Source organism: Lissotriton vulgaris, unplaced genomic scaffold, assembly GCF_964263255.1.
Source record: "Lissotriton vulgaris unplaced genomic scaffold, aLisVul1.2 SCAFFOLD_399, whole genome shotgun sequence".
Lineage (NCBI taxonomy): Eukaryota > Metazoa > Chordata > Amphibia > Caudata > Salamandridae > Lissotriton > Lissotriton vulgaris.
In genome coordinates, this window is record NW_028250273.1 from 913,678 (window position 1) to 926,164 (window position 12,487).

A 12,487-nucleotide genomic window follows, 5' to 3' on the forward strand; every position below is an offset into this window, starting at 1 on the left:
AAGGAACGTTCTGCGCATGCGTTTACTGATACGCATGCGCACAAACGAGGGGGAGTCCAGCCAGATGGGAAGATTGAAATTACACCTGTTGTGCGGTCCGGAAGAGGCGGGGTCAGCGACTTAAGGACCAATCAGCTGTGCGCAAGCGAGTCCTAAAGAAGCGGCGGGTGGGTTCGAAAGCGAAACGGAGTTAGAAGCGGACAGCGAGCAGCAGAGGCGGACAGCGAGCAGCAGAGGCGGACAGGGAGCAGCAGAGGCGGACAGGGAGCAGCAGAGGCGGACAGGGAGCAGCGAGCAGCAGAGGCGGACAGGGAGAGAGCCGAGGCGGACAGGGAGAGAGCAGAGGCGGACAGGGAGCAGCGAGCAGCAGAGGCGGACAGGGAGAGAGCCGAGGCGGACAGGGAGAGAGCCGAGGCGGACAGGGAGCAGCGGACAGGGAGAGAGCCGAGGCGGACAGGGAGCAGCGGACAGCGAGAGAGCAGAGGCGGACAGCGAGCAGCCGAGGCGGACAGAGCCAGCCGGAGGATTTCCCGAACCCTGTACGCCCCTAACTCAACGGAACCGCCCTCCCGGGCCCTTGCGGTCCTCCATTCCCCCGCCCCGCCATGCCCGTCAAACGCAGGAGGGTAGATACCCCTGTCCCCGGGTTGAGGCAGCCCCAGGCGGCGCGGCGCCCCGCCCGGGTGCCCGGGGAGCAGCAGCCCCCCGCCGAGGTGAGGGAGCCCGAGGAGGAGCAGCCCCCCGCCGCCGTGCCCGAGGAGATCCCCGAGATCCTGGCGGACCCCCGCACCGGACGGCGCTACAAGCGCGGCAGCTTCCTGGGCAGGGGCGGCTTCGGCAAGTGCTTCGAGGTCTCGGACATGGAGACGCAGGAGCTGCTGGCCTGCAAGATCGTGCCCAAGAGCCGGCTGCGGGAGCCGGAGCTGGAGCTGAAGATGAGCTCGGAGATCGCCATCCACCGCAGCCTGGAGCACCCGCACGTGGTGCGCTTCGTCGGCTCCTTCGAGGACCAGGGCTTCGTCTACGTGCTGCTGGAGCTGTGCCGGCGCAGGGTGAGCGGGGACACTCCAGGCCGCAGGGCTGCTGGGGGTGGTAACATTAGTGGGAGGCCTATAGGCATGTTGGTAATGCGAGATCAGCTCACAGATTACTACATTAATAACCCGTGGGTCTGATCAATACATGGATACAAGCCTTCCCTTGCATGCAGTACTCCCTCAGATCCACATTGTGTTGTAAACTAACAGGATATGTCCTACTTGTCCGGTGGACATAATGAATATGGACACATGTAGCCCTTGACCCGAGCATGTCCTGGGTGTCGAGCTGTAGAAATGCCACCCCCTTGTTCTAGCCCTGAAGCCTCCTCTGAAATGCTATTGTTTCTTCATATTTATGGGTTTGCCACAATTCACCATCTAATCCATAATTTGCAGATTCAACAACGTCTTTATCGCTCTGAAAGTGCCCGTGCTTGTGCAATGGTGGGTTCCTTTATAGTTGACAATGGCTGCAACATTCTCTTTTAATTAAGACCTCCAAAAACCTAAATACAGTCACATGATTCTGCATTATCTGCAGCGTTTTTTTTAAGCTTTGTCGACCCTTTCTATAACTTTCAACACTGCCACTTAAACTGGCGTTCCACTGCCGCAGCGTTCGAGTGGGCCCACCTCAGCCATACACGACACAAACATATCTATTAAATTAACACCCTTGATTGGCACCGGGGAAATATATGCGGTGCTGTGAGTAATGATGGGAGTTTGTATCTGTGAAATGCTTATAGTATCCACTTCTACCTACGTCTTTAATTATCTAGTTATGCCTTCTGGCGATGGACAACGCCTGTATGGACAGTTTACATGACACTTCCTTACATTAGTGACACGTGACCCATGTACACACCCGATCACCACTGATTCCGTTCTGAGTGTGTAATGGTTTAACATTGGAACACTACTATTGTGTTGACCGTGGGATCCCATAGTCTCTACTTTGTGGAGAATGAAGACGGCAGTTTGTGGTATTAGTAATACATGCTAGCCTGGAACCCCTTTAATGAGGGTGGGGTTAATACCAGGTCTTAAATGGTGCATGGTCTGTAGGCACTTAACATGGAGACATGTGACTGCCCCTGCTGCGTGGGCGGCTCATTACAACATTATATTTGTGTGGATGAACCGAACAGAGTGAAATCTTCACTTGAGTTTGAAGCAAGAATGGTTCTTATCTGAGATGCCATTTCTCATGCTCTGATTATCCTTGCAGTCTCTACTGGAGTTGCACCAGAGGAGGAAAGCGGTGACTCAAGCAGAGGCCCAATACTTCATGCGACAGATCATCACGGGGTGCCAGTATTTACACCGGAAGCGGGTCATCCATCGTGATCTCAAGCTTGGGAACATCTTCCTCAATGACAACATGGAGGTGAAAATAGGTAAAGCTTTGTTCAGTGAAGCAATCTAAGTGTACTGAGAATTGTAAAACTATACTGGTTGAGGTCTAGAAGGCCAGAGGCAGAATAGTCCAAGATCATTAAGACTATTAAAGGCTTGTTTGTTCCAATAATGGTGGCAAGCAGATTTAATTGAGAGCACATCTTTGAAGAATAACCATATAAATCAATCGAAGAAGGCATACATGTGTGAAATCTGCCTCTGAGTAAAGAGGAAGGGGTGCAAAACAACCTAAAGAGTTTTATTTAAGGCTGCTGCGAAGAATAAATCAGCAGGTCGCATCCTTCCTTTCGGTGATGTCATCTGATCACTATTCAATAAAGTGAGTTTACGCAGAAGGTGATGTTCAATGGGTTAATGGTTGTAGCCCTTAGAGATTTTTAAAAGGACCAGCCTTCCAATGGGTGATGGACTCTCCCTTCTATGGTTGCTTCCAGAAATGCTGGTGTGTTGCTGTTTTTCCAGATAAAAGATGGCAGCCATGATTAGGGGATAAAGACTATTAAGGCCACAAGTGCCACCTTGATTTAGAGTATCTGCTGCCAGTGGTTATTTTAGGATGGTTATCCATATGGCTTTGAATTCTAAGCCGCTTGGAGTGCTAATTGGGGTTGGTTTTATCGGAGGGTATCTGTTGCAGATGGGTTCCTCATCTCTTCCAGTCAGCTTGTACCAATGACTAATTGCACCGTTTTGTGAATGAACTATGGTTTTGGTGGAATGTTTATGGACCATTTCTTGTATTACCCGTAGGACACACAAGCGGTAGGTGGAAAAACAACCCATTTGAAGACCTCTCTCCTAGACAGATGCAATTGTGGGTAGAGACAACCTTGGGGGTGGGCCTTAACCACTTGGATGCTAAGGGGAAGACTTCTCATGTAGTGAGATTTCCATTGAAATGAATGGGCAGTGCATGACAAGTTACCCTTGTCATTAGCATCCACGTGGTTAATGTATCCCACGTGGGGCCAGAGCTGGCGTGCTGATAGCTTGAGTGAAAACAAATTAGCTGCAATTAGCACCTCTGAAATTGCCAGCACTAACCTTTTGTCACTGTTTGTCTGGGGGTAGATGTCAAAGGTGAAGTGACTCCAAATCATCAAACCTACACTAGACTGTGGAATAATCAAAGCATATAAATATAGGAGTTTAAGCATCCACTATTGTTACAGGTGAGTAACTGTTAGGTGCTACTATACATTGTTAGTTTTACCGTAATACACCTATTGACTGTCTAAAGCTGCTTCATGTAACTGCGTATGTGAGAAGATGGGGCTATGCTGTGAAGACTTCTTAACGCACTAAATATTTTTACTTTGTAATTCTGCAACCCCGAAGGTTGAAACTTACCCATTTATGGATATTATCAGAGGTGTCATATTTAATATAGATGCTTTACCATGGTGCAGGTTGCTTCATAAATTTGCTTGTTCTGTAACAAAACCCACCTACCCCTTTGGTGCCATGTAGTGCGGTGACCTATTATGGCAGCGGTCTCATACAAGCTCCAATGAGCTCGTACCGTAGTAGGGTTTGAATTCTAGCAATTACATTTTTTCCACCTTTCAGGAGATCCACATAATGTGGCTGGAGGTAGCAGTAAACAATAGTTCCCCCACAGTTGGCAAGCCCTTGTATATTTTATAGGGTTTCTTCGGCTAGTCCAGTTTTACAACTACCATGTAAAAATAAAACCGGCATTGAAAAAACCCAAAAGGCTGACCACCAATGTCATACCCATTGCCTTTGTCAATGCTGTTTGTTCATGTTTCCTATACTTTTGTCGAACTGGTTACTGACTTTCTATTGTGAATATTTTTGTGGAAATACAAGCATACAACAACTTTTACTAAAAGATGTTTTAAAGGATTGGAACTTAAAATCTTTCCATAGTTTAGGAAAACGTTTTTCCCCAGTTGACATCCGACAGAAAGCAGGTCTTTCCTCATGAGCAGGTATCTGTCGGTCTCTTTGCGTCTTCTGATGCTGGATAAAAAGCCTATTTGAGACACTAGTTAATTTGTCTGCGTGGTGGATACCCAATGTGCTCTAGGGCATGGTCCGAAGTCTAGACAATCAAACTTAACAACTTGTACAAAAAGTAGCAGCTAAGATTGCATGAGTGGTCTGGTAGCCGTGTGGTACATTGACTTCCATTAATATGCATTTGCCAAGATTGTACTTTAATCCAGTGGACGAGTTCTTAGGTCAACTATTGATATAATGCTCTTAATATGAATAGTCATTGACTGCCATGTTGGCATTTTGCCCCGGTGGTTTGGGTGGTGTATGATTTTTTTTTTTATCGCTAGGATTGCTCAAATTGTGTTCCTTCTGACTGGCATCTGAAATGTGCTTGCTTTAATTAGGTGACTTTGGTTTGGCGACAAAAATAAAGTTTGACGGTGACCTCCAGAACACGGTGTGTGGAACTCCAAATTACATCGCTCCTGAAGTCTTTGGCGGAAAGGGTCACAGTTTCGAGGTGGACATCTGGTCTCTTGGCTGCATTTTGTAAGTACAGCTTTGAAGAGGCAGTCTGTATTGTGCTTTTTTAAAGGTGGATTGTAGCCATAAGTGACCTAACACGGCAGCAGGCTATTACATTATCTAATACATGGACTGATCACAGGGCCATTATCTTCGGTATATATATACAAAACCGGTTAATCTCCCCCCTCCCAGGCCACCCCGTAGGGTAGGAATCCGTGCTTGGAAGAATGCTGATATCCCTCAGATGGTCGATATCTTGACACTATCCTCTCCTATAAGAGGACCCAACCCTGTCCCCTCAGCCTACAATTTCCAAGATTGGATTAGGAACGCTGCCGATCAGGTAGCCCCGGAGAAGTCTATTCGACCTAACAGAAGATCCCCGTCGGCTTTGTGGTACACAGAAGAGCTCAGGCTTCACCGACAACATTGTAGGAATCTAGAAAGGCGCTGGAGGAAATCCTACTGCCCCATAGCTAAGCAATCCTACAAAGATGCTTTGACAATTTGTAAAAAGGCTATCACTGCACGAAAAATGACCTTTTTCTCGACCCAAGTAGATAATGCCAGGAACTCTGCCAGAGAACTGCTCTCAGTGGTCACCTCCCTGTCCACTCCTTCCTCTGGTCCTGGAGCTGAACCTTCCCAACCTTTCTGTAACGCGCTGTCCACCTTTTTCATCACCAAAGTGGCAGATATCTACACATCCCTCGATGGGGATGTAGGGACAAGATCTACTGTTAGCAGTAAGGAAGTGCCCGTCACGGACCATGATCCCTTCTCTTTGTTCGCCTCCACCACACAAAACCAAATCAGCAGACTCCTTTCCATCACCAAGTCTGGTTCCCCCTTGGACCCCTGCCCTCCTTCAGTGATGGCCAATTTAAGTGAGGTGATTTCTCGCCCACTTATGGAAATGTGCAACACTGCATTTCTAACTGGCCACTACCCGGCCCTGTGGAAGAAGGCAGTGATTAAGCCTCTTTTGAAAAAGCCCTCCCTGGATCCCACTGCGCTGGCCAGTTACAGACCCATTGCGTGTCTCCCCTTTCCTGCCAAAATATGCGAAGCACTGATGAATAAACAACTCTCAGAGTTAGTCGACACTCACCAACTTTTAGACGAAACGCAGTTTGGCTTCAGGAAAGGGCATGGCACCGAGACCGCTCTAATAAAAGCCTCAGATGAGATCAGAGCCATTATGGACCAGGGTGGTGTGGCCATCCTGATTCTTCTGGACCTGTCCGCAGCATTTGACACGGTCGACCATGCTATTTTGGTCGACCATGTCACAGCTCTGGGGATAAACGGCACGGCCAGAGATCTCATTTCATCTTTTCTGGCCGACCGTACCCACACAGTCAAGTTGGGTAATTTCTACTCTCCCGTCTCTGAACTACCTTATGGAGTTCCACAGGGCTCCTCGCTAAGTCCCACGTTATTTAACATCTACGTAGCAGACTTAGAGAGGGTAATAAAGGCCCATGGGGTGCGATTGACATCCTATGCAGACGACACCCAACTGGTGCTGGCGATCCATAAGGACGGCCCAGTGGTGGCAGCCAAATTCCAGGAGGCCATGCTTGATGTCGGTATTTGGATGTCCTCCAACTGTCTGAGGCTTAACTCGGACAAAACCGAGGTTATGACCTTTGGCAATCTCTCCCCTCAATGGTCCTCCATCTGGTGGCCCGACCAGCTGGGCTCTCCACCGGTCCCAGTGGAAAAGGCAAGAAACTTGGGAGTTATTTTTGACTGCAAGCTGACATTCAACCTTCACGTTAACAAGGTTGTGTCATCTGCCTTCTTTACCCTAAAGAAAATTAAGAAACTGCTGCCTTACCTCCCTATCTCAGCTGGGAAGACCCTAGTTACCACCCTGGTGTTCTCCAAAATTGACTACGCAAATGCCCTATTTCTCAACTCTCAGAAATTTGTTCTGTCTAAGCTACAGTCTATACAGAACACGGCTGCTAGAATTCTTTTAGACATTCCCTGCCGCCAGCCTACTACTCTCGCCATTCGCCAGCTTCTTTGGCTCAGAGTAGAGAGCCGAATTAAATTCAAGGCCCTCTGCATTGCCTATAAGGCAGTGCATGGCGCCGGACCCAAGTTTCTGACTGAGGCATTTCAGTTATACACCCCTAAAAGGCTACTGAGATCTGCCAACACCTGCCTCCTACCAGTACCCCGCACAAGAACAGCAACTTGGGGAGACAGACGCTTTCTGGTTGCTACGCCAAAACTCTGGAATCTTCTACCACTTACTATCAAAAACGCCCCCAACTTGATGAGCTTTCGTGAGCTCTTAAAGACATGGCTGTTTAACCAGTGAATTGCTGTCCCGGTTCCCCGCTAGCCCAACATGCGCCGAGACACCTTCGGGTATTTGTTTGCGCAATAAAAATCTCATAAATAAATAAATAAAATACTTTCATTGGATGCGGTTTAGAGGCAAAATCATCTAAGACCTTGATCATAATCCTGTTTCTCCAGAACACAAGGACTCTTAAATTTTTTTTTCTCCAGAATAAATTCAATTTTTGCCCCAGTAGCCCTTTTGGTGCTTAAAACTGTAATAGTTGATTGACTTGCATGTTAATATTGGTTGCTAGGCATTGCTGTGGGTAATCCCCCCCCCCCCCCCTCCCTAACAAAAAAAAGGATTGCACTGAGTTTTTTTTATAAGGCTTGTGTACTATGAAATCGTTTTTAGTGGCAGGTCTGAATGTTCAAAGGTTGCAGTATCATTACTGTTAAAATACAGTGCGCTTCCCACACACGCCACAATTTTATGTCCTAGAGTAGATCAGGCGAGACTAGAGTGGGAATGTTAATCGGCCCACTGACCAGATACAGCAATCGCTCGACGCAATGGCACGCTGGCTGCGATTTAAGCTCAGTCGTCCCACCGTCTGTGGGCAGTATGGTCTCCGACTATTTGACTTTGGTAATGACTGCAGTCCTTTGTTCTGCTCTGTGTCCTCCAGGTACACACTCCTCGTTGGAAACCCACCCTTTGAAACATCCTGCATCGAGGAAACCTTTATGCTCATCGAAAGGCATGAGTACAATATACCAACGGTGAGGTTGTACGCAGGCGTTCATGCTGCTAGGTCTTATGCAGATTTTTACTGTTTTATGGCCCTTGGTGGAGTTTGTGTCTTAACCTGAGTAACTTGCTGACTGATCTATTGTATGGGTAAAGTGCATGACAGAAGGATCACTGCTGCAGTCTCTTCTCAGTTGGTGTTTACCTGAACAAATATGCAGACTGTTCTCTTGTGACTTTTTGGGTCGAAACGCGTGCTCAATTATGCATAAATGAACGATGTCTGACCTGCTAGCAGTTCATGTTCATCTATAACCCTCAAATGTCTATGGGTATTGGGAAGGGGTGTGAGGCACATGGTTATAAAACCCCTTTGACAAAGGTGAAATATTAGTCTGATACCAATGAGGGTGGAGGGTCTGCACACAAAGGGCCCTTTGAGACATCTGGCTTTAAGTTCTTGTATGGTTGGCTCCAGTCAATTGCTTGTTTTGTGGGAGTATATATTTTACTTCCTGTGTCATGGATTTACCTCACTTTTTTTTCAGCACCTGAACATAGTAGCTGGTAATCTTATATCCAAAATGCTACAGTCTGATCCGAAAACACGCCCCACCATTGATGAGCTGCTGACGGATGACTTCTTTATGTCTGGATATATCCCAGTACGTCTTCCCTCGACCTGTCTGACTGTGCCTCCCCGGTTGTCAATCGCCCCAAAGAGTATTGAGACGAGTCTCAAACCTTTAGCTGCTCTCAACAAAGGTAAGCAGAACACTGCCTGCTGCACTCTACACTTCAACACATTCACCACTTTCCACAGCCTCTCAGTGCCCAGTTTGAGCTGGCATCTTGGTGGGAGCGATTGGTCGGCGGAATTTACATTCAACCAGATCTGTTTCAAACCTCCAGTGAGCATGGCCCACAGTTGTGTTGTCTGGTTCAGTGCAATGATTCTTGCCATTGTGTTCAGCCTCCAGTTGACTGCTAAAAGGCCTTTTATCCAACGCTCCAGACATACTTTTTGTCCACCCTTTGGAATAGTTTGTTTTTTCATGTGTGCAGATTTGTGTTTATATTTAGGACTTTGAGGGAATGGACTTGAGTCCGACTCCGACCTCATTAAAAATGTTTTGGCGACCAACAAATAGTCTCCCTCGGTTTACATAGTTTTAGTCTTAGTTTTCGGGGGGGGGGGGTATTTAAATTGATGAGCAAATTGTTTTCTGGTGGGTGTACTACACCTTTATTCAACAGGAGTTGATTTATGTAAGCCTTTCTTGATCAGGTCCTGAGAGTCCCATGGTAGAAAAACAAGCAGTTTCCGAAAAGGACGATGGGGTGATTACAGAGCCCTCGGACTGCTACCTTTCGGAAATGTTCCAGCAGCTCACCAGCGTCAATGCCACCAAGCCTAGTGAGCGGCTAATTATGTGGCAAGGTGAGCTGAAGCAGTGTAACATCTGAGGTGTATGGTTGTACTTGTGATCTTTAGGGGGTGAGGCTAATTGTATACAGCGCCAAGACTCCTCAGCATTAGTGCGCTTTAGAAATACCGTCAGTCAGTGTTTCTAGTGTAACCTATGCTATGTTTGTCATCTGATCTTGCTTTGACCTGGCATTAATAACTGGAAGCCCTGGGGTGCGATGGAAAATTGATTAGGTGCCTTTCTTTGATCAGACTGGAGATTGCACTAGAGTAGCCAAACCTTCAATTCTCCTGTTAATCAATGTGCTTTGTTTTTCAGAGGAAGCGGAGGATCCGGCCTGCAATCCCATATTCTGGGTTAGCAAGTGGCATGAACGTACAGATGGATTCGGTATGTATTGTGTATGGTTGTTGGGATGCCTAACCAGAGTACAGGATGTACTGTTTCATGTCACTACAGTTTCTACTAGATTTGTCCAAGCAAAAGTGTACATAGTCTTGCGTAAGCACTATCCAAGTGGGAGGAAATTCATAATGGGGGTTCCTTCATATTCCTAAACCTTGAATAAAAGTATTGACATCCTGGAACCCTTGGCTTTTAAAGTGAACTTAGTACTTATTTTGTTTTACTTCCAAGTGCTTCCCAGATCTGAATTATTTTTTTGCACTGGGAAGTGACATGGATAAGGTGGTGTCACTCACTTTGAAAGTGAGACACTAGAGTGCCCAAATTCTTGTAATGGGTGTCAACGAGAATTTGAAGGCTGACCATTTCAGTTTCTCAAATTGCCCATAAATAGCTTCTGTTCAGATGACTAAATAGTTTGAGCAATCTGCACTTAAAAGTTGGCCTTTATTGTTGAGCACTTTAACAAGTGCAGCATAATCGTTGTAATCTAGTCGTACTGTCTTGTTTCAGCTTAAAGGGCACATAGTTTAATTCTCTTGATCGCGTCTTGAACCGGTGTCCACTGTGTCAATAGAATATTCTGACTGTCAACACATGGGACATTGTAAAGACCATCCCATCAGCTAAAGGACAGTCTTGTTATATTTAACCAGAATTACTATGCTCACATGATTCTGAGCATCCACGGCAAAAAATAACATTTCCTTCTAGGCTGAAAGGAAGGTGGTATTTGTGGAGAGCCCTCTGACCTAGTATAGACCCTGAACTTCATCTGATGTAACTGCAAACACCTGCATAGGGCTTCATTGACTCTGGGCTCACAGCAAGTCTGCATGTTCATCATTGCAGGCTGGTCTAGAAGAACAAGTAATATTCTTCTTTCAGTGTGGTCATAACTCCTGGCAGATTTTGATTTTTATTTTCTTGATTTTTTAAGTCTAGGTAACTGATTTACAATTGTCAAAGATTGAGCTGTCTGAACTCCTCCCTTTCTCTGGCAGGGTATTATCTGTGTGACGATAGTGTTGCTGTACTGTTCAAGGATCGCACCTGCTTGATCAGGCACAACGATGGTGAAACCCTGCAGTATATCGAGCAGAAGAACGCTGAGTCGTACCTGAATGTCAGATCCTACCCCACAGTCCTGACTCGTAAGGTGAGTCTTGGTTACTTGCTCAGCACTGTTCATCACAAATTTCACTTGACACCTCCATTTGCAATCTCAAAGCACAGAGCAGTTGTATTGGCTCATGAAAGATTACCTGTCGTTTGCACCAGAGCCTGTTTTGTTTGTTTTTAAAATGTTCCTGTACTTGTACAAGTGTAGGTTCAGAAGTCTGCTAAATGCTTGAACTGATCAGCATTTCAGCGAAGCCTACTCTTTACTATAGCTATGAAACCTTTCTGGCCAGACTTCTTCCTCTGGTGTCTGACTAATTGCAGTTGGTGTATTTCCGTTGTGAGTTCAGCACTCTTACATGGATTAAGTTTGCTTTGCATCTCAGACCTTTTTTCCTCCCTCCCCAGATCGAGCTACTGGAGTACTTCAGTAACACCATGAGTGAGCATTTGTTGAAAGCTGGGGCCAACATCACACCACGTGAGGGCGATGAGCTGGCTCGAGTGCCCTACCTCCGAGACTTGTTCCACACCCAAATTGCAATCTTTTTTCACTTAAGCAACGGAACTGTGCAAATCAACTTCAAGGTCAGACTCGCTGTACATAAAACCAATTCACGGGTACAGACTATCCAACTTAACTGTACTTTCATGTTCTCCCTCATTGACTGCTGGGTTGGTGCTAGGGGGCCTGGGCATGTGTACTTGACTAACTTGACCTGCCACTGCAGTCTTGAGTTTGTTGGGTTTTTTGTTTAGATGCTGAACTACTGGGTTGCATCCTACCACAATATTTCAACTCCGAACATGGGCCTGGGATTTGACTTTGTGTTAAGGATTGTAGTTATCTACTGCTAAAAGGGTCTTTTCTAAAGCACTTTTCTGTACGCTTGGAGTGGAGTAAGATAAATATAGCAGGCACTTGGATTCCTTCCTGGCTGGGACAGGGGTACAGCAATTTCTGTGAAATTAGCATAAAATTGCATTTTCAAATTTTGCAGTGGTGGGTGCTAATTTGATTCCTATATGATTGCAGGATCACGCCAAGATAATACTCTGTCCCCTGATGGCTGCTGTTACCTTTATTGATGCGAAGCAGGACTTCCGTACCTACAAGCTAAGCTTAATAGGAAAGCATGGTTGCTGCGAGGAGCTGGCGAGTCGGTTGAGATACGCATGTACCGTGGTGAAGAAGGTACAAGAAAGAAGATCTGGATCTGCATGTGCCAAGCCTTCTGCCTAGACATGCTCCCATCTGTGACTGCAGTTTGCACTTACTTTAAACATGAACTGGTAAACCTCAACCCCAGATCACTTCTTTCCTGAACAGACTATACTGGGCTCCTCCTACTCTAACCTCCATACAGCCTCTAATCAAGAACTTATTGAACTCTACCTTTCAGTGCTGTTTTGGAGAGTTTCTGCCTGTCCTCTATGTTCTCTTTGTTGAGATCCTGGTCTTTCTGTTGGATCTGTTATTTTAAATGTGCTTCTTTGAAAATACTGGCTTAAGTGAAATTTTG

At 46.3% G+C, this 12,487-nt stretch overlaps 1 protein-coding gene across 1 annotated transcript; it reads left to right on the forward strand.

Annotated features, from left to right (window-relative positions):
• Nucleotides 1–605: 605 nt before the first annotated feature.
• Nucleotides 606–12,274, forward strand: LOC147663318 (serine/threonine-protein kinase PLK1-like). Its single transcript, XM_086950533.1, has 10 exons — nt 606–1,052; nt 2,272–2,440; nt 4,832–4,976; nt 7,946–8,039; nt 8,556–8,772; nt 9,296–9,448; nt 9,756–9,827; nt 10,847–11,001; nt 11,373–11,552; nt 12,001–12,274. Exons 1-10 carry the CDS (start codon nt 606–608, stop codon nt 12,205–12,207), a joined length of 1,839 nt encoding a protein of 612 aa, XP_086806659.1. The 3' UTR covers nt 12,208–12,274.
• Nucleotides 12,275–12,487: the final 213 nt, after the last annotated feature.